The sequence below is a fragment of the Bos javanicus genome, chromosome 9 (genome assembly GCF_032452875.1).
Source record: "Bos javanicus breed banteng chromosome 9, ARS-OSU_banteng_1.0, whole genome shotgun sequence".
NCBI lineage: Eukaryota > Metazoa > Chordata > Mammalia > Artiodactyla > Bovidae > Bos > Bos javanicus.
In genome coordinates this window covers 103,510,118-103,535,833 of record NC_083876.1, presented here as the reverse complement: position 1 = coordinate 103,535,833, position 25,716 = coordinate 103,510,118, and the positions used below count along the sequence as shown (strand labels likewise).

Genomic DNA, 25,716 nt, shown 5'->3' with positions numbered 1-25,716 from the left:
TCAGCTTTCTTTATAGTCCAATTCTCACATCCATACATGACCACTGGAAAAACCACAGCCTTGACTAGACGGACCATTTTCAGCAGTGATGTCTGTACTTTAGGTTTGTCAGTTTTTCTTCCAAGGAGCAAGCATCTTTTAATTCCTTCCTTAATCAACTTCAATTTAGCTTCTCATACTGCCATACCATTGAAATAGCTTGCGACAAATAAGATGGTTAGTTATTACCAAATTTTTAAATACCATGGACATTTTTCGGTCTTTATCTTACTCGAGTTCTCGAATGACATGTTGACCAGTCTCATATTTGAAATACTCTCAGCTTACAGTACTTGATAGTTTTCTTCCTTTTTCTCTGTTTTCACCAGTATCTCTGGAATTCTTGACCTTGAGCCTTTTCCTCACCTGTAACTACATATTCTAATGGTCTCATACAGGTTTATGGCTTTTTCTCTTCAGCATTCTATTGCCAGTGCCTACCTCAGGGTCTAAGAATAAATAGTGAGGTGGTGTTTGATGAATACACGATTCCTTCTATCACCTAACACAGTTCCTAGTTGCTTTCCATAAAACCTTTGTGAAATAGATGAATGGAAATTATTATTCTAATCCTGTAAATGAGGAACTGGAGGGTCAGAAAGATTAGTTTATCCATGATCACACAGCTAATAAGTGGCACAGCTGGTATCACACCAAAGTCTTAACTTCAAATCTTTGTTCTCACCTTTATATCAAGCAGCCTCCCTGTATATTTCACTCCTAACTCAGAGACTCTGCCTTCACTTACCCTATCCTCACTCCAGACTGGAATGAGTGACGTACTTGAATATCCCTCCTACTTTCCCACTTGTCCATCTTTGTTGGGTTTAAAGCCATATTTATACTTCTGGTTGTACATTTGAGGCTCAGTGGTAAAGAATTCACCTGCAATGCAGGATACTCAGGTTTGATCTCTGGCTTGGAAAGATGCCCTCGAGAAGGAAATAGCAACCCACTCCAGCATTCTTGCCTGGAAAAGCCCCATGGACAGAGGAGTCTGGCAGGCTATAGTCCTTGACATCACAACGAGTTGGACACAGTTTAGCAACTGAACAACAACAAATTGTACATTTACCAGTAGTTCTATCAGTATCTCGTTACTTTTCAAATTCTATGTCAAGCTTAAAATCTTAAATTTTCTGGTTGCAAGTAAATTTTCACCCATCTGTGAATGAAAATTATTGCCCAGAATATCAGTAAACAAAGGATATTGCAGCCATCAAGCCATCATATTATAGCCATAGGATGATGATGATAAGCCCTGAGGGAACTCAGGAAGGAGGCAGGATGCCTGGCTATCCAGCAGTCAGGCACTGCAGCCATCACTCCCCACCCCCTCAATGCACCCGAAGAATCTCAGGATGAGAAAACAGGATACTGTCCCCAGGTAGCTGAGGTGCATATCAAAGGAATGGTTTCAATGAGCCCAGACTCTTGGATCTTCTCATACAGAGAAAAGCACTAGATTCTTTAACTTGAGATGTCTGATTTTCTTTAACTAACAGTAATCTTCTGATGTTCTAATGAGGTCATTATTGCAAAAACTCCTATATATTCTGCCCCGCCCCCGCCCCACAACACCCCTTGCTTCTTTGGAGCAGTTATCTCAGAGTGATCTGAGAGTCCTGTCTCTGGAACTTGAAGTCCTTACTATGCCTGCTGAATAAAATACAAGTCTCAGCTTTCAGGTTGTGCTTTTTCTTTTCCAGTCAACACACACTAATTCTTTCAGTATGAAGCAGCCCGTCTGCACAGCCTTAATATTATGCCTCGTAGGATGAAAAGCTGAATCAGTGTTTATTGGCTTGGAATGAAGAGTTTTAAATTTGAATTTGATCCAGAGACAAAATACCCAAGGAACAAGACTAGAACAAAGTAACTATATATATATATAAACATTAAACTCTATCGAGAGAGTCTGACTGAGGGTCTTGATCAGTTGAGGGACTTTGGGGGAAAGATGTTGGTTCTCCTTGAGTCATTCAGACACTTAGGCTGTTTTCTTCAGTGGGATTTTGACAGGAAAATGGGTGCTGCTCTGACGAGGTTGTGCGATAAAATAGAGGCTGGATTAGGACCAGTTTGCCAGTGTTGAGTCCTTGTTGATGCCATCTCTGATCCGATGCAAATGGGGAAGTCAGGAAAGGGTGGGCTGGGAGAGTCAAAGGAGGTCCTTTGTGTCAAACTGACGGGCTAGAAACAACTCCTATCTTATCTTTCCAAACTTGTCTGCTGGGTGTAAGCAAAAATAATGCAGGAAAGGGAAGCCATATTGTATTCCAAATCCAGGAATGTTTTCTATTGCCAGGAACCAAGTCATCTACACTCAGGTACAAAGTGTCTTCTGACAGATCAACTTTAACATTTCTGGCACCATTGTCATCCTATCTCAGCTGTCTCTCATGTGTTCCTTTAAAGTTCTGTTACCTTTTTTATTTCTTTTAATTTTTGGTAAAGTCCCAAAGTGACCAAGTGAAGCCTAAGAACCACGATTAATAATATAAGTCAGTTTCTTGGTGACTTTTACGGGCCTAAGCACTTTACAACAATACTGAATGTTTGATAAACGAAGGGCTATGGCTACGCAGCCAGAAAAAAGCTGAGAGGGAATCCGATGAGGCCGGTATGGTCCCGAAATGCTCCGCTGCGATGCGATCTCACGTCCTGGGTGGGAGCTTCTGCATCCGCAGCATCCCAGCAGAGTCCTAAATTTCACCTGTTTGAGGACTCCCGCACGCACCAAGGTCGATGTGGATCAACTTTTCAAGTGAAAGCAAGCTGAGGATGCCTTTGGCAAGGACACGTTCCCTGGCAGGTGGTTCACGAGCGCCGGAGAGCTCGAGGCCGCGAGCAGAGAACAAAGGCGGACGACAGGCAGCAACTGGGAACCGGGAACGCGAGGAGAGGAGCTGGGGCCCCCAGAGGCCCCCGCGATGCAGCCCCCCGGGTAGAGAGAGGGTGCCGGGGAGACCCCCCGGAAGGTGGAGGAGGGGGCGGGGCGACGAGGACCCCGGGAGGGAGGGGGCGGGGAGGGACCCCGCATGGAGGGCTAGGGGGCGAGGGGGCGAGGGGGCGAGGGGGCGGGCCCCTCGGGAAGGAGGTGGAAGGGCGGCGAGGAGCGCCGCGTCAGGACACGCGGGCGCGGACGCCGGGGAGGCGGGGGGGCGGGGGCCCCAGGAGGGAGAGAGGGGACGGGGGCGCGGACACTGGGGAGGGAGGGGGCGGGGAGGGGTCCCTGGGATGGAGGGGCGGGAACCCCCAGGAGGGAGAGAGGGGACGGGGGCGCCGACACCGGGGAGGAAGGGACACCTGGGATGGAGGGGACGGGGGCGCGGACACCCGGGAGGGAGGGGGCGGGGAGGGGCCCCTCAGGATGAAGGCGGAGGGGGAGGGGCGGGCACCCCCAGGAGGGAGAGAGGGCACGGGGGCGCGGACCCCGGAGAGGGAGGGACACCTGGGATGGAGGGTGGGGGAGAGCCGGGGCCCCCCAGGAGCGAGCGCGGGGACGCGGGCGCGGACACCTGGGAGGAAGGAAGGGGCGGGGAGGCGCCCCTCAGGCTGGCGGCGGAGGGGAGAGGCGGGGAGCCCGGGCGGGGCGCGGTGGGAGGAGAGGGCTGACGTGTGAGGGGCCGGGCCGGGGGCGGCGGGGAGGGGGCGGCGGCGGCGGCGAGCGCGGCCTGGGCGGCGGGCCGGGGCGGGGCTGGGGGCTGAGGGGAGCGGCGGGAGGTGGGGCGCGGAGCGCGCCGGGCTGCGGCGGCGGCCGGGAGGCGGGGTGGCGGCGGGCCGGGGCTGCGTGCGGCCGAGGGCGGCGGCCGGGGGGCGGCGGCGGCGGCGAGCGCAGCGGGCGGCGGCGGCCGAGGGCGCGGAGGGCCCCGCGGGCGCGCACGGCGGCGGGCCCGGCGGGCGGCGAGCGGCGGGCGGCGTCCCCGGCGGCGGCGGCGGCGGGCGGCGCACTGGCGGCGGCCATGGCGGTGGCGGCGGCGCTGGCGGGCCGCGGGGCGCGCGGAGGCAGGGGCCGGCCCCCGGGCGGCGGGCGGGCGGAGGGGGCGGGGCCCGGGCGGCGGGCGGCCCGCGCGGCGGCGGCGGTGGCGGCGGCGGCGGCGGCGGCCGGGACGAGGCGGCGACGGCGGCGGAGGCGGCGGCGCGGGGCGCTCGGGCTGATGGCGGCGGCGGGCGGCCCCGGGACGGCGCTGTCTCCGCGGCCGTGCGACAGCGACCCGGCCACCCCCGGAGCGCAGTCCCCGAAGGTGAGGAGCGGGCCGGGTGTGGGCCGGGGCCTGGGGGCGGCCGTGAGGAGGCCCGAGGGGCGGCGGGACCCGCGCCGTGCTGGCGCTGCTCGGGGTCCGCTCGGCCTCGGTCCCGAGTGTTCTTGGCGGTTTCCGCCCGAAGGCGCCCCCGAGCGCGTCCCCCCGGGGAGCCCGCTCTCCGAAGAAATAAAAGTTTGCTCCGACGCCGCGGGCGCTCTCCTCACGTTGGTCTGGGCCCCTGCGCGCTTTGAGGAGCGCCTTCGTCTGAGCAGTGCCCTTCTGAAGTGTTTGGGCTCTCCTAAAGAGTAGCAACGTGTACAAGTGGGAAACAAGTTAGCCAGTTCATGAACTGAACTTGAAGAGCGAAATCAACAAAAAGCCGCCCTGCTCTCTTCAGGCCGACTTTGTTTCGTCGTTTGTGCTGTTTTAGGGAAGTGAGGCGGACTTCGGGTTTGAAAGTCAAAGATGAGTGAAGAGTCAGGATGAGCGTTTAGTGAACCACGTTGTGTTCAGTTAGTTGAGTAGTGTGTGAGGGAACGACTTTTTAAACGTCCGCAGTTGAGTGGTAACCGGAAGGTTGAAGCTGGACGGTAATGGGGCCCCTCCGGGGTGCGGTGTCGGTGGCCGTGGGGCCGGGCCGGGGGCGCCGGCGAGCCTGCGGCCCCTCCTCCCGGGGGGCGCGCCGGGCGCCGGGGCTCCTCTAGGCCGGGCTTCCGGAGCCCGGGCCGGGCCTGAGGGTGGCCGGTGCCGCCGGAGCCCAGCCAGCCAGGGAGGCCAGCCCGAATCTGTGACCTGCCGCTGTGGCGGTGCTTCAGCCGCTGAGTCGTGTCGGACTCTGCGACCCCAGTGACTGCTGCGCGCCAGGCTTCCCTGTCCTTCACCGTCTCCCCGAGGTTGCTCACATTCCTGTCCACTGACCTTCAGAAATGTGTTTAATCCCAAGGTGAGAGCCACCCAGGACTCTGAAATACACATTGCTGACTTCAGAGGTGGGAAGCCTTAAAACCCGGACTTCTCTGTCAGTAGCCAGGTTGCAGGCAAATTCTTTTAATCGTATTCCATCATATTGTTAGGAAATATGTTGCTGTTATCCCTCTCTAATATTCACTATATGGAATAACACATTTGCCTAGAATTCCTAATAGCAAATTCAAACACTACATGTGAAATTGTGCTTTCAGCTTTTTTGAGGACTTTCCATTTTTAACTTTTTAACACTTTTTAAGTGTATACAATTTTTTTTAGCTAAGGGAAAGGTATTTAAACAAATGGACATAAAAATCCTTAAAATGCTCAGAAGTAAGTAAAATAGAAGAGAAATGATACTTGAATGCTTCTTGACTGAAATGTTTCAATTGAGAGACATTGTTAAATGTAAGTTTTTGGAGAATATTTAGTAGATTTAGGCTGTTCTCCATCTCCTACCCGGTTGCTTATCTTAATAGGAGTATACAGAACTCTTCAACTGAATACTTATTTGCTAAGAATTGAAAAGGAGAATATTCCACGGTTTTTGCTATTTGGTAAAGGATCTGAGTAAATTCCTAACAGGGAGCCTTTTGAGACTTGATCATCAATGCAATCATATTAGCTAAGTTCTCCTGGGCACTTAACAGTTTGCAAGACCTTGCTCTAATTATTTCATGTATTAACTCTGATCCCTACATTGGCCAAGTAATACAGGCAGTACTGTTGTCACAGTTTTACAGGTAAGGAGCGGCTCACCACTGAGGGTAACCACCAGCTGGTGAGGGGCAGTTGGCGCCCAGTAAGATTCCAGGCAGCCCAGCTTTGATGTGCCTGACCGACATACTCACTACTTCTGTATTCTTAGATTCATGATATTTAACAAAATTGTATTGTCTTAGGAGGCTAGATTACCTTGATTTTTTGTTTGTTTTTAATCTTTTTTGTTTAAGCCTTGGCTAGTATGTGGTTGGGCTTCGCCAGTGGCTCAGTGGTAAAGAACCCACCTGCCAATGCAGGAGACATGGGTTTGATCTTGGGTCAGGAAATGGCAACCCATTCCAGTATTCTTGCTTGGGAAATCCCATGGACGGAGGAACCTGGGGGACTATAGTCTATGGGGTCACAAAAGAGTCCGATAAACATAGATTTACCCCTATGTTTGCCTTAGGGACAACAACAACGTGATTAAATTAATTTCCTGATATATGATTCATCATTCATTTCCTTAATGAAATGGTCTAACTTACAACCTTGATAAAGTCACATAATGGAAAATGTCACTTTAAAAAGTTTTAAACCTCTTTTGGGGAGGTAGTGGGTGTTGTATTGGTCGATGAATCTTATTCTGGTATATTTTTGCTGAATTTTTGCAATATAAGAAAAAAATAACAATTGGTCCTGTTTTTGTTCCTTTGTGTCCTTTTCACAGGGATATAAGTATCTGAAATAGCCAATTAGAATAAACCAGCTCTAAGTTGAGTTAAACAGTAACTGATTCATACATTTTTATTCTAGCTAGAGTAGGAATGTTTATTTTAATTTCAGAGTATTGCAGCAGTTTGATGTGTTTTTTCAAAGCAGAAGGCATTTTAACCTCTTGGTAAGAAAGGAAAAGTAGATTTAGACCTACAAGTTTATTGAAAATTTTCTATTTTGATTTGTATTGAAGATTAGTTTTTGGTTTTTTCCAGGTCTTGCCAAGGCCAAATTCTTGTCCCTGGTTATCATTTGTATAATCTTTAGGAAGCCTTCAAATTGAGCCTTTTAGCAAGTTTGGGAGGATTACATAATCTTCCCTTATTTACTGTTCTTTGTCCAGTTATTTTTTTCATCTTTTGAATGTATAGGATGATAATGAAGATAATTCAAATGATGGGACCCAGCCGTCCAAAAGGAGGCGGATGGGCTCTGGAGACAGCTCCAGGAGCTGCGACACTTCCAGCCAGGATCTTGGGTACTGCCGTTTTATTGTTTTTAATGTTTTCTGTGTTGTGTGTCTTTTCTCTGTGTTAGCTCTCTCCTCCCCATCCCCCAGCCCTGGCAAAGGCAATTACTAAGGATTGTAAAACACCAAAGTCGCTTTTTGCTACTTAATGCAATTCAAAGAAATAAATTTTATTGTGGTAAAATACACACAAAATTCACCATTTTAACTACCTTTAAATGTATAATTCAGTGGCATAAATTACATTCACAGTGTTGTGTGACCGTCACCACCATCCATTTCCAAAACGTTTACATAATAAGATTCCCATTTCCCCCCTTAGCAGCCGTGGGCAACCACTGTTCTACTGTCGTTATGAGTTAGCCTATTCTAGGTACCTCACGTAGGTGGAATCATACAATGTTTGTCTTTTTGTGTCTGGTTTATTTTGGTTAGCATAATTTCTTCAAAGTTCATCCAGGTTGTAGCTTGTGTTAGAATTTCCTTCTTTAAGGCTAAATTGTACTCCATTGTTAGAATTATACTCTGTGTTGTCTTTTCATCTGTTGATGGACACTTACTTCCATATTTTGGGGGGTGTGGATAGTGCTGCCTTGAACATTGGGGATAAATATATCTGATCAGAGGCCCTGTTTTCAGCTTCTTTGGGTGTGGACCTAGGAGTGAAGTAGGTGGGTCATATGATAGCTCTGTGTTTAACTTTCTGAGGAACTGCCAAACTGTTCTTCAGAGTGGATGCACCGTTTTATGTTCCCACCAGCAGCGTACAGAGTTTCTAATTTCTTCACATCCTCACCAGCGTGTTTTATTTCCCATTTTATTTTTAATGATAGCCATTCTGAAAGGTGTGAAGTGGACTCTACTGTGATTTTGATTTGAGTTTCCATAATGACTAGTCAGATTGAACATCTTTTCATGTACTACCTGTCCATTAGTTTATTCTTGGAGAAATGTCTATTCAGGTTTTCTGCCCATGTTTAAATTGTATTTGTTGTTGAGTTGTAGGAATTCTTTATATATTTTAGATACTAATTTCTTATCAGACATATGATTTGCAAATATTTTCTCCCATTCTGTTGATTTTTCATTCTGTTAATACACAACATTTTAAGTTTTGCTCAAGTCCAAATTATGTACTCTTTCTTTTGCTGACATATCTAGAATCCATTAGTCAATCTGAGCTCATGAAGATTTACCCCCATGTTTTCTTCTAAGAGTCTCCTCGTTTTAGTTCTTATGTTTAGGTCACCGGTCCACTTTTCAATTCATTTTTCTAGGCAACATCAGGTACAAGGGTTCTGTTTCATACATGTCCATTTGGATGTCCAATTTCCCAGGACCACTTGTGAGAAAACTCTTTTGTCTTTTATTGATGTTTGTGTTTGTGTGTGTGTGTGTGTGTGTGTGTGTGTGTGTTGGTTGCTCACTAGTCCACCAGGCTCCTCTGTCCATTGGATTCTTGGATTCTCCAGGCAAGAATACTGGAGTAGGCAGCCATTCCCTTCTCCAGGGGATCTTCCTGACCCAGGGGTCAAACCCGGGTCTCCCACACTGGAGGCAGATTCTTTACGGTCTGAGCCACCAGGGAAGCCTTAATTGGATAGATGCATAAAATCATATTCTATTCTACCTATATTGTCCACTGATGAAATCTAGAGGTTGAATAGTACAGGTCCAGACATCTGTAGTCTTTGCTGTTCAGGATTGGGACTGATCTGCAGTGCACTGGCACCATCAAACTCGGTCCATGATTTGCTCCTGGGTATGTGGAGTCTGTGGTTTATAGTTTAGTTTATTGAGAAATAGGATTTTAGAGTTTTGCTTTGTCAGTGTTTGTGACTCATTGAAGAGGAGATGGAAAACAGGAGTTGATTACTTTATACTTTGGGTGCATGAAATCGTGGCTCTGAGGGCTAGGCCCACAAGAAAGAATTCAGAACTGGTATCACTACCCTGATTTGGAAAAGCTAAAAATGTCGCCTGTGTTCCTGAAGTTGTGATCTCTGTTCTTTGTGACACATAGAAAGTGTTGTTTCCAGTGTGCTCTTCTGCTTTGGTATTCCAGACGGTCTTTCTTTTCTCTCTTCCTCTTCTGTAGTTTCTTGGATGCACATGGAATCATGGGAACGTCTTTGTAATACAGAATCATAGAAGACTGACTGAGAATTTAGATAATTAAAACAGTTTTTCCAAATCCTTAAATCTCAAAAATCTTTAAAAAAGAATATCCTTTAAAATAAAATGATTTAAATTTTACAAATGCCACATTTAAAGCATAATATATATTTCTGTGCTTTAGCTTTAGCTACTATCCCGCAGAAAATCTGATAGAGTACAAGTGGCCACCTGATGAAACAGGAGAGTACTATATGCTTCAAGAACAAGTCAGTGAATATTTGGGTGTGACCTCCTTTAAACGGAAATATCCAGGTATTAAGTCTCAGTTTATATAACAAATTAAATCTAACTTTTAACTAATAGTAATTGTTTTTGATGGGTTGTCAAGTTCTGAGTATTTGAGTATAGATTATATCATATTTTATATTCTGCTGCTGGCTGATTTTATTTACAGCTCTCGTTCAACTTCCCTCTTTACTATCAATTCATTCTTATGCCTGATAAACATATTTACAAGCAAAACGAGGAAGGTGAATTTCCTGGAAAAAAATTGCAAGGAAAAATCAATTTGTAACCACATTAATGAATGAGGGGTTTTGATTCTTGACTGTTGCTCCTTGTCCTTAGGAATGGAGTAGCTACTTAAGCTGTACCTGAACTTGAGAAAGGCGATATTTCATCAACTATTTTAGTATAGTTATTTGTCTTACCTTCTTGCTTTGGATTATTCTGTTCTCAGTTTTATTTTAACTTTCATTTTTTTGATTTGTAAGATTGTTTTGTGTGTTCTTTTAATAATATTTGGAATATGAACAGGAGGTACTTTTAAAATCCATGAAGATTTTAACTTAAAATTTTTTTTTTCTAAGTTTTTTAAGCTTTTAAAAGTTTTATAAATGCATAATGTTACAAATGCAAAAGACTTTTTGTAACAGTCTTTTGTTCTTTTTTTTTGGAGATTTAGAGCGACGAGATTTGTCTCATAAGGAGAAATTGTACCTGAGAGAGCTAAACGTCATCACGGAGACGCAGTGCACTCTAGGTAGTGAGCGCTTGCGAAGCAGCGCCGGACGAGTATTGTCTTCTTCCCCTAAACACTTAACCAAAACTAATAATAAATAGACTGAATTATTTAGATGCTAAATTGTTAACTTCAGTTTTGATTCTTGTTAAAATACAAAAGAGACTATCATTTCCTAATAACTTTCACATAGTCATCAAAGTGTGTGTATGTTTTATGTCCAAAATTTGTAAAGTACTTTTTAAAAGTATTAAATACTTAAAAAACTCAGTTTTTAGTTATGTGTAATTGTCTCTGTGCTTTATTTGTACTTTTTCTTTCATAAATATATTAGTACAGCTTTTTAATATAAAACCACAGGAGTTCATCTCAACAATTGGTATAATCTCATACTATGAGTTTAAAAAATTGTTCGTATGACCCACGTGTGTGCTGATGCTTTTGGTGAAATTTGAATTGGTTCTATAATATTTCTAGTAAATCAAATTTGAAGGCTAAGAATGGAAGTATATTGATAAAGTCTGTGTTTTTCTCACCTGATACCCTGTGTTAATTGCCAGTGGTTAGTGTGCGTTATTATTTAGCCGTTGTTTCTAGTAAAAGGATATATGTTTGTATATAGTACATGGAGTCTTAAAAAAGTTTGGTTAAAAAATTGATTTCTTTGCCATTGCAACTTTGATAATCTCTTTCTTTATAACTGTTTGATTTTATATTGTGAGTATTATTTTTTCTTATTTTTGAGTGTATTAACGTATTTTGCTTTGAATATTGGAAAGCTGCTTTTATGTTGAGTAGCTTGAAGGAAAGTCAGTCTTGAAAATCAGTATGTTCAGTTAGCCTTAAAAGAGCTTCTTTACTTTTTTTTGTCTGAAATAGGTTTAACAGCATTGCGCAGTGATGAAGTAATTGATTTAATGATAAAAGAATATCCAGCCAAACATGCTGAATATTCTGTTATTCTACAGGAAAAAGAACGCCAACGAATTACAGATCACTATAAAGAGTATTCTGTAAGTATCGAGGTAACCAGGATTTTGGTTTGGGAAATCACATTTTATAAAGTTAGATGTGACTTCCAACTGTAATATTTTTATTTCAGCAAATGCAACAACAGAATACTCAGAAAGTTGAAGCCAGCAAAGTGCCTGAGTACATTAAGAAAGCTGCGAAAAAAGCAGCTGAATTTAACAGCAACTTAAACCGGGAGCGAATGGAAGAGAGGAGAGCTTATTTTGACTTACAGACACACGTAGGATCGCTAATGTTTACTAGCCCCTGAACTTCAGTCGCTTGTGGCCGTGGGCTGTTCAGTGCCTCTGTCGCAGTGTTCTGTACCAGCAGTGTGTCCTCTTCTCCCTGAAGCGAGGCTGTCGTCTCAGTATGCCTGGTGTTTGCTTCTCATCTGTGTGTGTGATGTGTTCCTTGCTTTGTGGTGGACATGCTGCTGAAGGGGTCTGGTAGCTGAATAGCTTCCTGCGTGCTGGGGTGGACGGAAGAGGTTTCCACAGTAGCTCATGCACTTCTCACCCTCACTACGGGAGGTGAAACTGGTACTGTTTGCGTTTCACAGACGAGGCAGCTGAGCTCCAAAGGTTTCTTAAGTAGCCCGTACGTGGTGAGCAGAGACACTGCCTTTCCTTAGTGGCCATGGTGAACAGTCAGCACGTGCGCCTGTAGCTCTAGAAACGCCGCTGTTCCCTGGGCCGCAGCTCCTAATGTCTCTCACCTTTTTAAGGGCAGGAGGGCACTGTTTTCCTAAAGTCTTTAATTCTGTGCATGGAACCAGGTTTGTATTTCTCTTTGTGTTAATTCAGGTTATCCAGGTGCCTCAAGGGAAGTACAAAGTGCTACCAACAGAGCGAACCAAGGTCAGTTCTTACCCGGTGGCTCTCATCCCCGGACAGTTCCAGGAATATTACAAAAGGTACATGGTGGGGTTTTTGTTGTTGTTGTTAGTACTGGTGTTGGTGAGAGACTTCAAAGCCTTGTGTTTGTCTCCTAGAAGTGTTTGGCTCTGTAAGCATCACTGTAAAAGGTACAAGATTTGCGTCAGTGTTTTCTGTCTTCTTCCGTTCTGTGGTGAAGAATGCTCTCACTGAACTTGAGCGTCTGCTGCTAAAGCCTGGGATGCTGCCTCCCTGCTCACCTGTCCGCGCTTCCGTGGATGCAAACCAGGGGGAGCTTCAGACCGCTGTCCCGAGGGTGTCCTGAGAGCGTGGTCCGTCCTGAGGGCGTGGTCCGGGGCCGGCCTCCGTCCTGAGGGCGTGGTCTGGGCTGGCAGCGCTGGCTGGATATGCCCTGACTCTCCCCGCAAGCGCCCCCCCGCAGCCCTGGAGTCTGTGGTCACAGAAGCAGGGGGAGTTGGAGAGGCGGGCGTGCCCTGCGGGGAGGAGGGCGGCGGCCCGGAGCTCGTGCTGCCCGGGCCTGGCTGCTGTTTCCGCTCTGGCCGTGAGGGTGACGCGGGTCTCTTCTTCCCGACCTGGATGGAACCAGCTACTTTTGTCAGTCTCAGCCTTTGCCTCCTGAGTCCTCTTACGTTTTTAGGAGAGAGAATATTCTTTAGATAGTAGAATTTAAAATAGACCACAGTATCATACTTTTGAACGTCAGACTTAAATCATGGTGTTATATAGAGTCCAAGCTTACTCAGCTCACCACACGGCCGGCCGGTGAATCTGAGAGACAAGGGGTTGAGGCAGGGAAGAGACTTTATTTGGGGAGCTGGCTGACCGAGTGGATGGCAGGCTACGTCTTCTAGGGTCTGCATGCCAGGTTCTTTTATACATCAGAGATGGAGGGAGGTGAGGAAGCAAAGTAAAAAAGACCATTAATTAATCTTGCAAACATCTCCTAGAATGTCAAGTCTCAGGCAGGGGATGTGTTAATTTCTTCCCTCCTGCCGTCTGTGGGTGGACCCCGCGTTCTGAATAAAGGCACTTTTTGTCATGTAGAGGGGTAGGGTCCTCTGAGACAGGCCATTCTGTTTGATTATAATAACGAAAGGAACGAAAAGCTAGTCAAAGAAACAGTTCAATATGGAGTCAGAATTGGCTGCTGCTCTGCAGCAGCGTGTCAGCAGATTTAACATTTCTCATTTTGGACAAAGCAGATTATTGGGTGATGGGCCTGTGTGGCCCCGCTCGTTGCTTTCTGGAGTGATGTCCTGGTTGAGGAGGATGCTCATCCGTGTCCATTCCCGGCTGAGGACACAGGACGGAGCTGTGGTGCGTCCTGGGGCGGCACCGTGGACGTGATCAGCAGGCCACGTGCCGGCTGCCTGGGGTTGGGGGTCGCCGGTCCCTAGTTTTAGAGGGAAGAGGTGATCACGGTTAGAACACCTGCTTCACAAGTTGGTTTTAAATACTGTGTTCCTGGAAACTGTGTTTCTGAAACAGTGTCTGTGCCCTCCTGCTGCGACTGCCCTGTGCCAGTTTATTTGATGCTCACGTCTGCTCTGTGCGATGGACTTGCTGTCGTGCCTGCTTTACGTGTGAAGGCGAGAGGCTCAGGCAGTGACGACTCAGGACGGTGGAGGCGAGGGGGTCAGGCAGCTGGATTTTGTGCCCAGTTCTATGTGGCCACAGTTTCATCCATCACTACTGACATTTCTTTGAAGGGGGTGTTGAGGGTAAAGCAGAGAGACATTTATCTTTTGATAATAAGAATCAAATGTATATTTTACACTGTTAGGTGAAAAAACGTTTAGGCTTTTTATTGGTTACATGTCCCTATTTGAGCACCAAAGTAAAAAAGTATTTATTGCCTCTAATCATTTTCAAAAGTATTTGGGGTTAATATTAAGGCTATTATCGTAGTTCAGAATTAGTACATTTGTATTTAATAATAGAGGAAAACTGAAAACCTTCTCTCTGAACCCTAGGTACTCGCCGGATGAGCTGCGTTATTTGCCATTAAACACAGCGCTTTACGAGCCCCCCCTCGACCCTGAGCTCCCCGCTCTTGAGAGCGATGGTGACTCAGATGATGCCGAAGATGGTCGAGGTGATGAGAAACGGAAAAGCAAAGGCACTTCGGTGAGAGCATTTACCTTCAGTGGGAGGTGTCTCCTCTCCCTTTGAATTTTGCTGATTGCTTCCCTGGAGTGTAATCCATAGTCTTTGGCCTCTTCTAGGGAAATGTTACGGTTACCAACATGTTGTGCGTTAGGTTGTCCTGCATGATGTTTTTAATAGCAGAATGCTGTTGCAGGACTGTGGGGACGCTGGTGTGCTCTGTGGAGCTGAAGAGAACAAAGAAGACAGTGGTATAGGGTGGGTTTTATCAGCACAGCATCACCAGCAGTGACGGCATCATCAGCAGTGGCCATTTTACGCTTGCCATTGTAGGCAGCCGGAGCCTGGGGTTGTGCTGGCGTTCCATGGGTACCACATTTCATTGTCACTAACAGCATCTAAGACGCACTTAATGCTGCATGTTGCATAAAGAAAGATGCTTTTCAGATACTGTGCTGTGATGAGGGGGCGATGAGGTTGACATTCTCCTTTGCTGCTAGTGAGAGTGTCAGTTAATCCAGTTTTTTTCTGGGAAAAACTTTACTGGGAAAGCATTTTCATAGTACATAGCAAGTTTTTTAACTTCCACGGAATTTGACTTGGCAAATACACTAATAGAATTTATCCAAAGAACCTGATGAGAGGGTAGCAAAATTTATTTAGGAAAAAGATGCCCATTGGAGTGTTAACAATATTTAATGTAGCGAAAATTAGAAGTAAATCTGATGTCCACAATGGGCGATATGTTTACGTGGTAGAAACGCACTTCAAAGAACACTGTGATAGAATGCGCATAATACTTACAAATATTAAAACACACACACAACATTGTTCAGTTTTGCGTTTAAAGGGCGAGGGTGCATGTGTAGGTGGGAGTGTGTGTGTGAATCTGGGCACCTATACGAAACACATCACTAGAGAAAATGAGGTGCCTCGTGCTCCTAGGAGTCGTCTCAATGTCTGTCTGGTGGTTTAGGGTAACCTAATCTTTTTTGATTTTCATAATTTAGAGGAGTGTGACATTTTTATTCTAATTAGAAATTTTAAATAAAAAAATGAGGAAATAGATTATTATTGAACTCCTAAGGTTGGTGCAAACGTAATTGCAATTTTGGACCATGAATTTTAAGTCATTATGAGTAGACTCAGACACATCTTTATTAATCAAATTAGGAACCATTACAAGCAGCACATTCTTATCAACAGGAAATAAGTTTATTTCTCTAGTGTAAAAATCCATGCTCCAGGATTCGATGAACTCTTGGAAAGCCTTTTCTGCCTCCTGCTGCTTGTGGAAGGGTTTTCCCTGCAAAAAGTTGTCAAGATGCTTGAAGAAGTGGTAGTTGCCTGGTGAGAGGTCAGGTGAATATGACAGATGAGGCCCGCTTGCGAAGTGTCGGTTGTGTGGCGAGTGGCCGGACGTGTCATGGAGGAGAGCCGGGCCTTGAAGTGTCGGCTGTGTGGCGAGTGGCCGGGCGTGCCGAGGAGGAGAGCCAGGCCTTTCTGCTGACTGTGCCGGCTGCAGGTGCTGCAGTTTGACTGCGTCTCATCTATTTGCTGAGTGTGCTTCTCAGATGTAATGGTTTCGCTGGGGTTCAGAAAGCTGTAGTGGATTAGACTAGCAGCAGACCACCAAACAGTGACCGTGACCTTTTTGATACAACTTTGGCTTTGGGAAGTGCTTTGGAGCTTCTTGGTCAAGCCATTTAGCTGGTTGTCGCTGTTTGTTGTACAAAATCCACTTTTTGTGGCACATCACAATCCGATCGAGAAATGGTTCATTGTTGATGCATAGAATAAGAGAAGACCACGTTAAAACGGTGCTTTTTTTATTTTGGGTCAGCTCGTGAGGCACCCACTTATCAAGGTTTTTCACCTTTCCAACTTGGTTCATCTTTATGGGTGTGAAAGTTGGACCATAAAAAAAGCCTGAGCACCAAAGAATTGATGCTTTTGAACTGTGGTGTTGGAGAAGACTTTTGAGAGTCCCTTGGACAGCAAGGAGATGAAACCAGTCCATCCTAAAGGAAATCCTGAATATTCATTGGAAGGACTGATGCTGAAGCTGAAACTCCAATGCTTTGGCCACCTGATGTGAAGAACTGACTCATTGGAAAAGACCCTGAAGCTGGGAAAGATTGAAGGCAGGAGGAGAAGGGGACGACAGAGGATGAGATGGTTGGATGGCATCACTGACTCAATGGACTTGAGTTTGAGCAAGTTCCAGGAGTTGGTGATGGACAGGGAGGCCTGGCGTACTGCAGTCACAAAGAGTCGGACAAGACTGAGCAACTGAACTGAACTGAATTTGCTTCAAATGCCAGGTGATGGTAGAATGGTCGACGTTGTGTTCTTTGGCAACTTCTTGTGTAGTTAAAACTATGTGAGAGGATCGGCTTCAATGATGTCTCTCGGTTGGTTGTTGTCGCTTCCTGTGGCTGGCCGCCACACTCCTCATCTTCAGAGCTCTCGTCTCCTTTGCAGAACTTCTTGAGCCACCGCTGCACTGTATGTTTGTTAGCAGTTCCTGGGCCAAACCGTTGTTGATGTTATGAGTTTTCTCCTCTGCTTTACGACCCATTTTGAACTCAAATAAGAAAATCACTCGAGTTTGGTTTTTGTCTAAAATTATTTCCATAGTCTTAAGTGTTAGTTGATCAGTTGTGTCCAACTCTTTGCAACCCCATGAACTATAGCTGTGCAGGCTCCTCCCTCCATGGGATACTCCAGGCACGAGAACTAGAGTGGATTTCCATGCCCTTCTCCAGGGGATCTTCCTAATCCAGGGATCAAACCCAGGTCTCCTGCATTGCAGGAGATGATGATTTACTGTTTGAGCCACCAGGGAAAACCATAGTCTAAAATACTTGTATTTATTTTATAGCCTAGAATAAATATAAAACAAACAGTAAGTAGTGTCATTAGCAAAAAACATAAAGTGGTGAACGTTAGAATGATGTGTAACACAACCACATTTAAGACTGTGTTCCAGCATCAAAGGCAAATTTCAGTGCTTCAGTTGCCTTTGTACCAACCTAATACGTCTCATACGGTTGTGAATACTTGACGATAATTGGCTTTGCGTAGTTTAATATTACGAAGACACGATTCTGGGCTTGAACTTCTTTAATGATCTTTATTACTTAGTAAAAATGCCCACACTTATTTCAAGCAGTTTTTTGAAAGAATATTTTTGTATGAAAAAAGTATGCTCCCTTGTGACATGGTAAAATGGTGTTGAAGCTGTGTGGTGTACTAATAACTGAAATAATAGTTCTGTTCTTGTCAAATTCAGTCAGAAAACAAAGTCAGTTAAGGTACTAGCTGATATAAATGGAATTAGCTATAATGTGTTTATAAGATGGAGAAGTGATTCTTAACTTATTCTCTGCTGGAAATGTTTTCTTAGATCGGAATTATCTTTTAATTTTGAAATCGATGGAACTTTAAAACTTTTTCTGGATGTTTTCTGTAGTTTTCAGAATTCAGACTCAAATCTGCATGAATTCCGAGGGACTGTGTTTGTGCCTTTGACTTGCAGGACAGCTCCTCTGGCAACGTGTCCGAGGGGGAAGGCCTTCCCGAAGGCCAGGAGGAGCCTTTGCCAGGAAGACAGAGGCCCAGGGACAGGGCTGCCGCTCCACGAAAAGATGCTCCCAAGCGCTCTGTACTGTCCAAGTCAGTTCCTGGGCACAAGGTAGAAGAAAAAAGCCCCTGACTCAGCTTCCTTCCTGACCAGCCTCTCTCCCTGAAATATTTTAACTTTGAATTTCAAAGTTGTGGAGCTCCTGCTGCTGCACTTCACTAGCTGTTCTCCTGTGGTGTGTGCCCTCCGTCAGCCTCCTCCTTCTTGCTTTAGTTTCCTGGTGGCTTTCCTGTCACTTTGGCTATGGGTTAGCGTCTGTTTTCTGTATATGTAAAACTGATAAGAGAATCTTTTTTTTACGTACTAACCAGGCAAGTATGAGTCTTTGAAAAGTGATCTAATAGGCAGAGCTTAATGCTTTGTTTCCTCAGTGTAAAAATCGTCGTTGTCTGACACGGAAAGCTTCCTGGTATTTAGCAACGCTGAGCAGTGCAGTAGGGAGGAAGTCCTCCTAGAAAAGTTGTATTTCTGTGGTGCCTTTCATTAACAGCGATCTGGATTCAGTCTGAGAATTATTTGATCCATTTGCCAAATTCAGCTAACTCTGCAATGGAAAGTAGTAAAATGTAATTTTGTAGCCTCACCTTGGTGAGTACCCTGTGCAATTCTGTGATGAGGATTTACACATTATCTGGCAAGGTGATTTGGCTTAGCTATCACTTCCTAACTTTCTTATCGGGTTCTTCTCGGTCAGGTAGCATGCTATCAGCGATAGTATTATTTCTAGTGTTTCTTTCTGCTGTCTGCCCCTTCTCCTTCAGAAGGTTGGGTGAGAGGTGAGGAGCCTCATTCATATGTGGGGATTTAAGATGATCGTAAAAGGAGTAGAATTAGCTGCAAGTTTATGTTTTGAATGGTAATAGTAAAATACACAGTTTTTAGTCTGGTATGTATCACTCTGCTTTTTATGGGATTATGAAGGTGTTTTGAAGGAGCATTTTAGAGTAAGATGATCAAAAAGTTGTGCTGAGCAGAGTTGCTGAACACTTGTGTATGTCAGGCTAGGGTTGTGGAGTGTTGTCCGGAGGCACAGGTTCCAGGGTGTTGACCAGTGTCCCCTCAGCCTAAGCAGAGCCCTCCTTAGAGTCCGTGGCCTCCTTTTCCTACAGTAAGAAAGCAGCTTAACAAGTTAGTGTATTCTGTAGTAAATCATCAGCTTTCAAGTGCATATTTTTTCAGCCCAGCTCCATTCAGCAAGGACGGTGCAGTAGGCTGCAACCATGTGATTTTGTTCTTGTTTTTACATATAGAGCTTATCTATGAAAGATGTAAATTAATGCTTGATAACTGAAAGCAGATGAACTCCAAAGATTAAATTCTGGAAAGTTAGCTGCTGTGTGTGCTGCGCAGTGTGCTTCTGGCCTGTGAGGAGCTGGGAGTGGGAGCTGCGGCCCAGAGCGCTGTCAGCGCCAGGGGGGCCTTGCAGACAGTGGGCCTGGCTTAGTCATGGGCTAAACAGGGAAGAATATTAAAATAGACATTCTAATAGAGGTTGAAAATGAAGAACTGTTCAGGACTATCATTGATTTAAGACAGAAGAAATCACATAGATGAACCTAAATTGATAGTACTCAAAGAAGTTGGATATGCGGAATGAGCATTTTATAATCTTCTGTGAACGCTTTTAGTAACTAAAAATGTTTCAGGTATTTCACAGTTTGGAACAGCCAGTATCTAGACTTCATACATTAATGTGAACATGTTTATTAAAAGTTAACCTCTCTACGAAAAGTATTAATAAGCCAAGACGTGCCTAATTATTAGGGTACTTCAAGCTGAAGGTCATACATATAAATGTGTTTTAAAATGCAGAAGTTAAGAAAAATTATAATGTATCTGATGTCTTGCTTAATAGTATTCACTAGTGCTTGCCTTTAATTTGTAGGACAGTATTGTTTAGGTTACATTAACCTGAAATTAAAGCATAATTGTTAGGATTCAGGCCTGTGTTATTAGTATATAATTAAAATCTATACTGTATTAGTGCTGTCATGAAAGTCTATCTTTGATTGTGTTCAAGGAGGAAAATTGTGTATCACGAGCCTTTTATATGAGATGCTGAGAACTCTTAGGCAGAATATTTTTAATTTTCTTGTCAATAGTGAAACTTTGATGTTGTTGCTGTTACGGAGTAGGACTGTCTCTGTCAGACATACGTGAGGTTCCGTTCATTAACCTTCAGGGAGTTCCACATGCTGGCCCCTTCCTCTTGCATCACCTCCGCAAACCTTGAGACACTAGATGTGTACAGTCCTGGATGTGAGCAGTATGGCTTCTGAGAGCGCTCTGGGCGCTTGAGTGAACAGAGTATGTTTTCATATTGGGCTGTGGCACCTGATAAACGTGCTGCGGAGCTCTGTCTCTGTCTCTGTCTGCCTCCCTCCGTCTCCACCCCTCTCTCCCCCTTTTCATCAAGATGAAGACTATTGGGTAAGAAAAACTTTAAGAGGTTTAACAGAACATTATGATTTTAAGCTTAGAACTAAACCTAGAATTTTCTTGGTGTCCTTTTATTGTAGGTGTCCAATGTATATTTTAATGATTGTAGAACTTGAACTGCTCTAGAATATGAATGACTAGCTTTGTGTTTTACTCCTTTTGATTTGTGTAAAGGATCTCCTATGAGGAGTTCTCGATTTAGACTTTAGTATTGTGTGGTTACTTCCTTGACTTTACTGAAAAAATATTAAAGTACTTAGTATGCCAGTATCTAACTTGAACTGTAAGTATTAAATATCTTATACATTTAGTGCAGGTACCGTAACCAAAAGATATTTCTTATTTTGGTGGATTGAGAGGTAGCTTTCTGCTGTATATTATAGCAGTTACAGATTTGATCATAACTGCACCAGAATTTGGATCATAGAAGTGCACTTCCTAGCTATTTTTTATTTAGGTGTAAGAAAACACAGTGAGAACCTTATGGGTAGAATGTAGCAGTTACAGCAGAGGTAACTACACTGCAAGACTTAGGAGGTTTGAGCATGTGACACTATCCTTTTGTTGGGGAGCAGGGTATAAAGATACACAGGAGATATAGAGTAGTTTACAGTAACGTTTTATATGTATGTTTTAACTTCCATGATATTTATTATTTTGTAGAGACGTTTGTGATTGTTTATAGAGTTATTGTTTTTATTATATTTATGTATAAGGTTGACTTTTTTTTAAATAAATAAGCCAAAAATTATTTTTGAATGCCTCTGTCATCTTTTGTAAAGAAAGATAATTAAAATGAAAAAAGAAACCTAAAGAATTAAGAACATATTGTTTAGGCTGTACAGGTTTTGAAGGTGGCAGCGAGACATTTCAAAGCTGGAGTAACAGTATGCAAAATTGGAATTCTGCTTAGGATCCTCCTTGGTTCAGTAACTTAGGGAATGGAAATATAAGATGTTGTTTGGGTTATAATAAAACAGACACAATGTTTCTACTTAAAATACTTTTTCTCCCGGTTTTTATATAAGTGAGTGAGTGAGTGAACATGCACTCGGCCCCATTTCATTTCATACTTTTTCTCCCGGTTTTTATATAAGTGAGTGAGTGAGTGAACGTGCCCTCGCCCCGTTGCATTTCCTGCTTGGCCCCTGCTTGTGCTCTCTCCCGCCACTGCTCCGTGTTCAGGTCATAAGTGAGCATCGCGCTATCATGGTCAAGGCTGTGATGTTGTTCCCCTGCCCTCCCCTCCCCTCCGAATTTTAGGCTTAGGAACCTTCTTTGTTCTTTCCCATGTTTCGCCAAGTGTTTTTTTTAAAGCCCAAATGCCTTCATTGGATTGTTTTTCATCTGAAAAATGAATGGTACTTGAAATATAGGGGGTGTCTGCATATTTTTTAAGTGATCATTTTATCTTTTGCACATCTGAGAACTACTTCTTTCTTACGTTTTATTGGTTATAGTGGATACTTTTTCTCTGAAGTGTCGGCTCCTCTGTTAATGTATGGGATATGCAGAGGGAACAAGTTACACAACTCAGCTTCCCACAAACCTTTCTGCACACGACAGTGTGTGCTTGAAACCTCTTTCAGTTAACAATGTTAAAAAATTAATTTTGTAACTTAGATTTTATAGAAGTAGTCTCACGACTTTGGAGAACATCAGCTTTTAAACAGAATCAGCATATAAACTGCTTACAATGGAGTCATCTGTTTGGGATTAAGCCTGAGTCCCCTGTAGTAGTCTCTTGGTACTTGCAGTTTTCTTTCAGTGAACACTGCAGGTTGACACTGTATTAGTCTTCCCTCCAGGTCATTGTACAGATCTTACTGGTATGTAGGGAGTGTGGAATGATATATCTAATCCTCATGAGATCATGCCGTGGACAAAATTTAAACATGAAGCCTAAGGCTTTAGTTGGTAGGCCGTTCTCTGTTGAAGGCAGACTGGTGTCAGGTTATCTCTTTCAAGGTCCTTGTTAGCAAGGTAGGTCCTCATTAACAAGTTACTGGAAGTAAACAAGGCAATACAGTAGTAATTCCTTTTGAACCCATAGTAGGTTCTTCTGGCATGAATTTATAGCCCTCTTCTACCCTTCCAGCCAAAGGTCATTCCAAATGCTCTGTGTGGGATTTGTCTGAAGGGTAAGGAGTCCAGCAGGAGAGGGAAGGCTGAGCCGCTTGTGCACTGCTCCCAGTGTGACAACAGTGGTAAGTACTGACACGGCTTCACACTTTAAGCTGATTGTTGCTTTGAAAACTAGCATTCTCAGTAGTCAGCTAGGCTTGACCCAGAGTCATCAGATGCATAAAACGTCCCTGTCTTTTCTTCTACATTGTGTTTCCTTTTCTCTTCGGCAGTTAAAACGTTGTAGCCATTCTTGAGAAGTTCAAGCAAACTAGCATTTTACTATGCCATATTAAGTAAAAATTCTCGTGTGAAATAAAACTAATACTGGTTTTGGTTTAGGCCATCCTTCTTGCCTGGATATGACCATGGAGCTTGTTTCTATGATTAAGACCTACCCATGGCAGTGTATGGAGTGTAAGACTTGCATTATATGTGGACAACCCCACCACGAAGAAGAAATGATGTTCTGTGATGTGTGTGACAGAGGTTATCATACTTTTTGTGTGGGCCTTGGTGCTATCCCATCAGGTAAAGATGGAAAAAGAAGGAACATTATCTTTGAGTGAAGGGACTCTTCCAGCACTTGGTTTTTTTCGGAGGCTGCATAAATACCATGATGACATGAAGGGCCTGGAGACCCTTCCATTCACTAGAAGTGACCAAAGCTATGGTCGTGTGCGCCTGGTTTTCATCTCTAGACAAGCTGCCTAAGGACAGGGGAGGCAGCAGACGGCCTGGGAGTTCTGAAGTGGAGCTCAGTGTGTGCAGAGGAGCTGGTGGTGGTGTGCTGACATAGCTAAGGCAGTAGCATCGATTTGTTTCAAAGCCTTGGTTTTATTTTTATATGTCATTTAGAAATTTAACAAAATGACTTATATGCCTTTATACATACTAAACCAGATTTTTGTAAATTGAGGAAACATAACAATTCCAGATAACTTCAGAATGAACACAGAATCAAAGAATAAATCACAGTAATTGGACTAAAACATTATACACATAATTGTGTAACTTTAGAACTGATTTGCATAGTTAACACTGTCTGATACTTTATAAAATATATGCCTAGGTTTCCTGGGAATTGAGATGTAAGCAACTTAAATTATTTAGAGTTCTATACTAATTCAGGTCAAATATGTTGTATAGTTTTATCATAATGCTATCAAATACTTGATACATTTTAAAGTGCTATGTGAGCATAGTACACCAGGACTTGAGGAGATGCTGAGATGCATAAAAATAAGCCAAAGTCAGTTAATAGGTTTTATATAAGGATTTGTATGATTGAACTTTTAAAGTATGGTAGTATTTCAGAAAGGATTATAATTTCTTCAAGGGGCCTATCATTATTTAACTCCTCCATGACCCCATCCCTCCCCTTGTGCATTTCACAGGGCATGTATGACACTGATGACCTTAAGGGAAGTTCGTGCCAGTGCCACCAGAAATCCAGTGAGGATTATCAGTAGCCTTAGCGAAGGGAGGAGAACTAAATGGTTTTAAAACTCAGTCCTAAAAAGTTAAGTCTCATCCTGTATTAACTAACAATTTTTCTCCTAGGTCGCTGGATTTGTGACTGTTGTCAGCGAGCACCCCCAACACCCAGGAAAGTGGGCAGAAGGGGGAAAAACAGCAAAGAGGGATAGTTTGACCCCAATACTGTAATATGCAATTAAATGACATATTTGGTGCCAATTTATTTACCATGTTCTCATTTTTATGCTAATAAAAGATTTTGAAATTACATGCTTAAAATCTGCAAATTTATTTGTAAGTCACTCTCACCCTGGAAACCAAGTGGAAAAATAGTTCCATCTTGCAGAAAGTCTTTATTTCTTAGTACTTTCGCTCTCTCCAGAAATTCAGTGGTAACATTATGCAGCTTAATTAGAGATACATAACTATTATTCCATTAACCTAAAAGTTGCTATTATCTTCATGAAATTGTCCTAATCTGTACTTTCTGGTCTACCATGGGTAGCAGGGCAGTTATTTAATAACGAAAGAATTTCCACAGGGGCCCAAGGTGATAAAATTACAACCTGAGGAGATCTGGTGCAGCTGAGTTGAGAACCATCATTAACCAGCATGTGGGGACACCACCGGCCTACCAGGAGATCCTGTTGGACAGCAAGTGCTGTCTCTACTTCGGGTGTAGACAGGGGACTTTAGTTCACGGTCAGGCAAGTGTGGAGAAATGATTACATTTCAGACTTGCTTTCAGTAACTCTTTAAAGCTAACACACTAATCTATTTGAGTCTCCAGAGTAAAAACCTAAATCACTGCAATAATCTAGTCACCTGACAAACTAATCAAAGTGGGGTTTAAACATTTTATTGTGCATATTCCTTTTACAGGAGTTTTGATGCTTTATTAAAACATGTGCTTGCTGCTTTGCGTACTTTTGGAGTGACTGAGGTAACGAAACTATGGCTTTATCCTTTCATCCCCCACCCAGAGAAGGTAACCAGAGTGCCAACCAGGTCAGAGTAAAGCTAGGTTCACAGCGAGGTGCACTCAGCTTCGCAGATTACGAGTATTATACTCAAGAGTATGTTAAGCGAGTCAAAAAAGAATCTCAAGTACCAACTTCAAAATACTAATTAATATCGTCCAAAGCACAGACTCCTCTTCTTGAGACGCGTCTTCCGGGGCATAGGCGTGCTTGCGACTCGCATCAGTACCGTCCGAATAGGCGGTCTCACCGAACGGATGCGGCTCGAGCGTCGCGTCGTAGTAGACCTTCATCTCGAACGCGCTCTCGAGGTGGGACGGGTGCCCGTAGACACCGATGCCCACGGGGCGCCGGAAGTGCGCGGGGATGGAGACGGCATCGGCGCCGCACGTGGCCGACTGCAGCTCGTACTCGTCGAAGCTGGGGTGCAGAGTGCTGTCGGACACGTACAGGTCCGCGTCGCCCCGCAGGCTGCGCATCCTGAGGACGATCTTCCCCTCGTGGTTTAACCTCAGGTAGCTGTAGTTCCCGGCTCCTACCTGACCCTGCACGACGTGCAGGAGGACCCAGCCCTCGGGCACCTCCTCCTCGTCCAAGGCCTGCGCCGAGGACACGGCCTGCGACGCGAGGAGCAGCAGAAGCGCGCCCTTCCACGGAGCGGCCATGGCGGGGGCGCCAGGCGGAGGCCGTGCT

At 44.5% G+C, this 25,716-nt stretch overlaps 2 protein-coding genes across 4 annotated transcripts; one reads left to right on the top strand and one right to left on the bottom strand.

The window, feature by feature from the left end:
* Positions 1-4,156: 4,156 nt before the first annotated feature.
* Positions 4,157-24,311, top strand: PHF10 (PHD finger protein 10). 3 transcript variants are annotated; one of them, XM_061428607.1, is made up of 12 exons: positions 4,157-4,286; positions 7,103-7,209; positions 9,500-9,630; positions 10,283-10,360; positions 11,219-11,352; positions 11,442-11,591; positions 12,157-12,266; positions 14,223-14,376; positions 17,897-18,052; positions 22,539-22,647; positions 22,907-23,095; positions 24,128-24,311. In XM_061428607.1, exons 1-12 carry the CDS (start codon positions 4,200-4,202, stop codon positions 24,211-24,213), a joined length of 1,491 nt encoding a protein of 496 aa, XP_061284591.1. In that variant the 5' UTR covers positions 4,157-4,199; the 3' UTR covers positions 24,214-24,311. The 3 variants fall into 3 exon arrangements, with proteins under 3 accessions (XP_061284591.1, XP_061284590.1, XP_061284592.1); XM_061428606.1 differs by having other exon boundaries at positions 4,158-4,286; positions 10,277-10,360; XM_061428608.1 differs by lacking the exon at positions 4,157-4,286 and adding an exon at positions 4,356-5,229 and having other exon boundaries at positions 10,277-10,360.
* C9H6orf120 (chromosome 9 C6orf120 homolog) lies at positions 23,382-25,688 on the bottom strand. Its single transcript, XM_061428611.1, has one exon. It carries the CDS (start codon positions 25,686-25,688, stop codon positions 25,134-25,136), a length of 555 nt encoding a protein of 184 aa, XP_061284595.1. The 3' UTR covers positions 23,382-25,133.
* Between the last annotated feature and the right edge of the window lie 28 nt (positions 25,689-25,716).

Excerpts from the sequence above, each read along its gene's own strand:
- PHF10 (XM_061428606.1), top strand. The coding sequence starts at position 4,200 with ATGGCGGCGGCGGGCGGCCCCGGGACGGCGCTGTCTCCGCGGCCGTGC. Across the intron at positions 4,287-7,102 it reads CCGGAGCGCAGTCCCCGAAG|GATGATAATGAAGATAATTC; the intron begins GTGAGGAGCGGG and ends TTGAATGTATAG. Across the intron at positions 12,267-14,222 it reads TTCCAGGAATATTACAAAAG|GTACTCGCCGGATGAGCTGC; the intron begins GTACATGGTGGG and ends TCTGAACCCTAG.
- C9H6orf120 (XM_061428611.1), bottom strand. The coding sequence starts at position 25,688 with ATGGCCGCTCCGTGGAAGGGCGCGCTTCTGCTGCTCCTCGCGTCGCAG.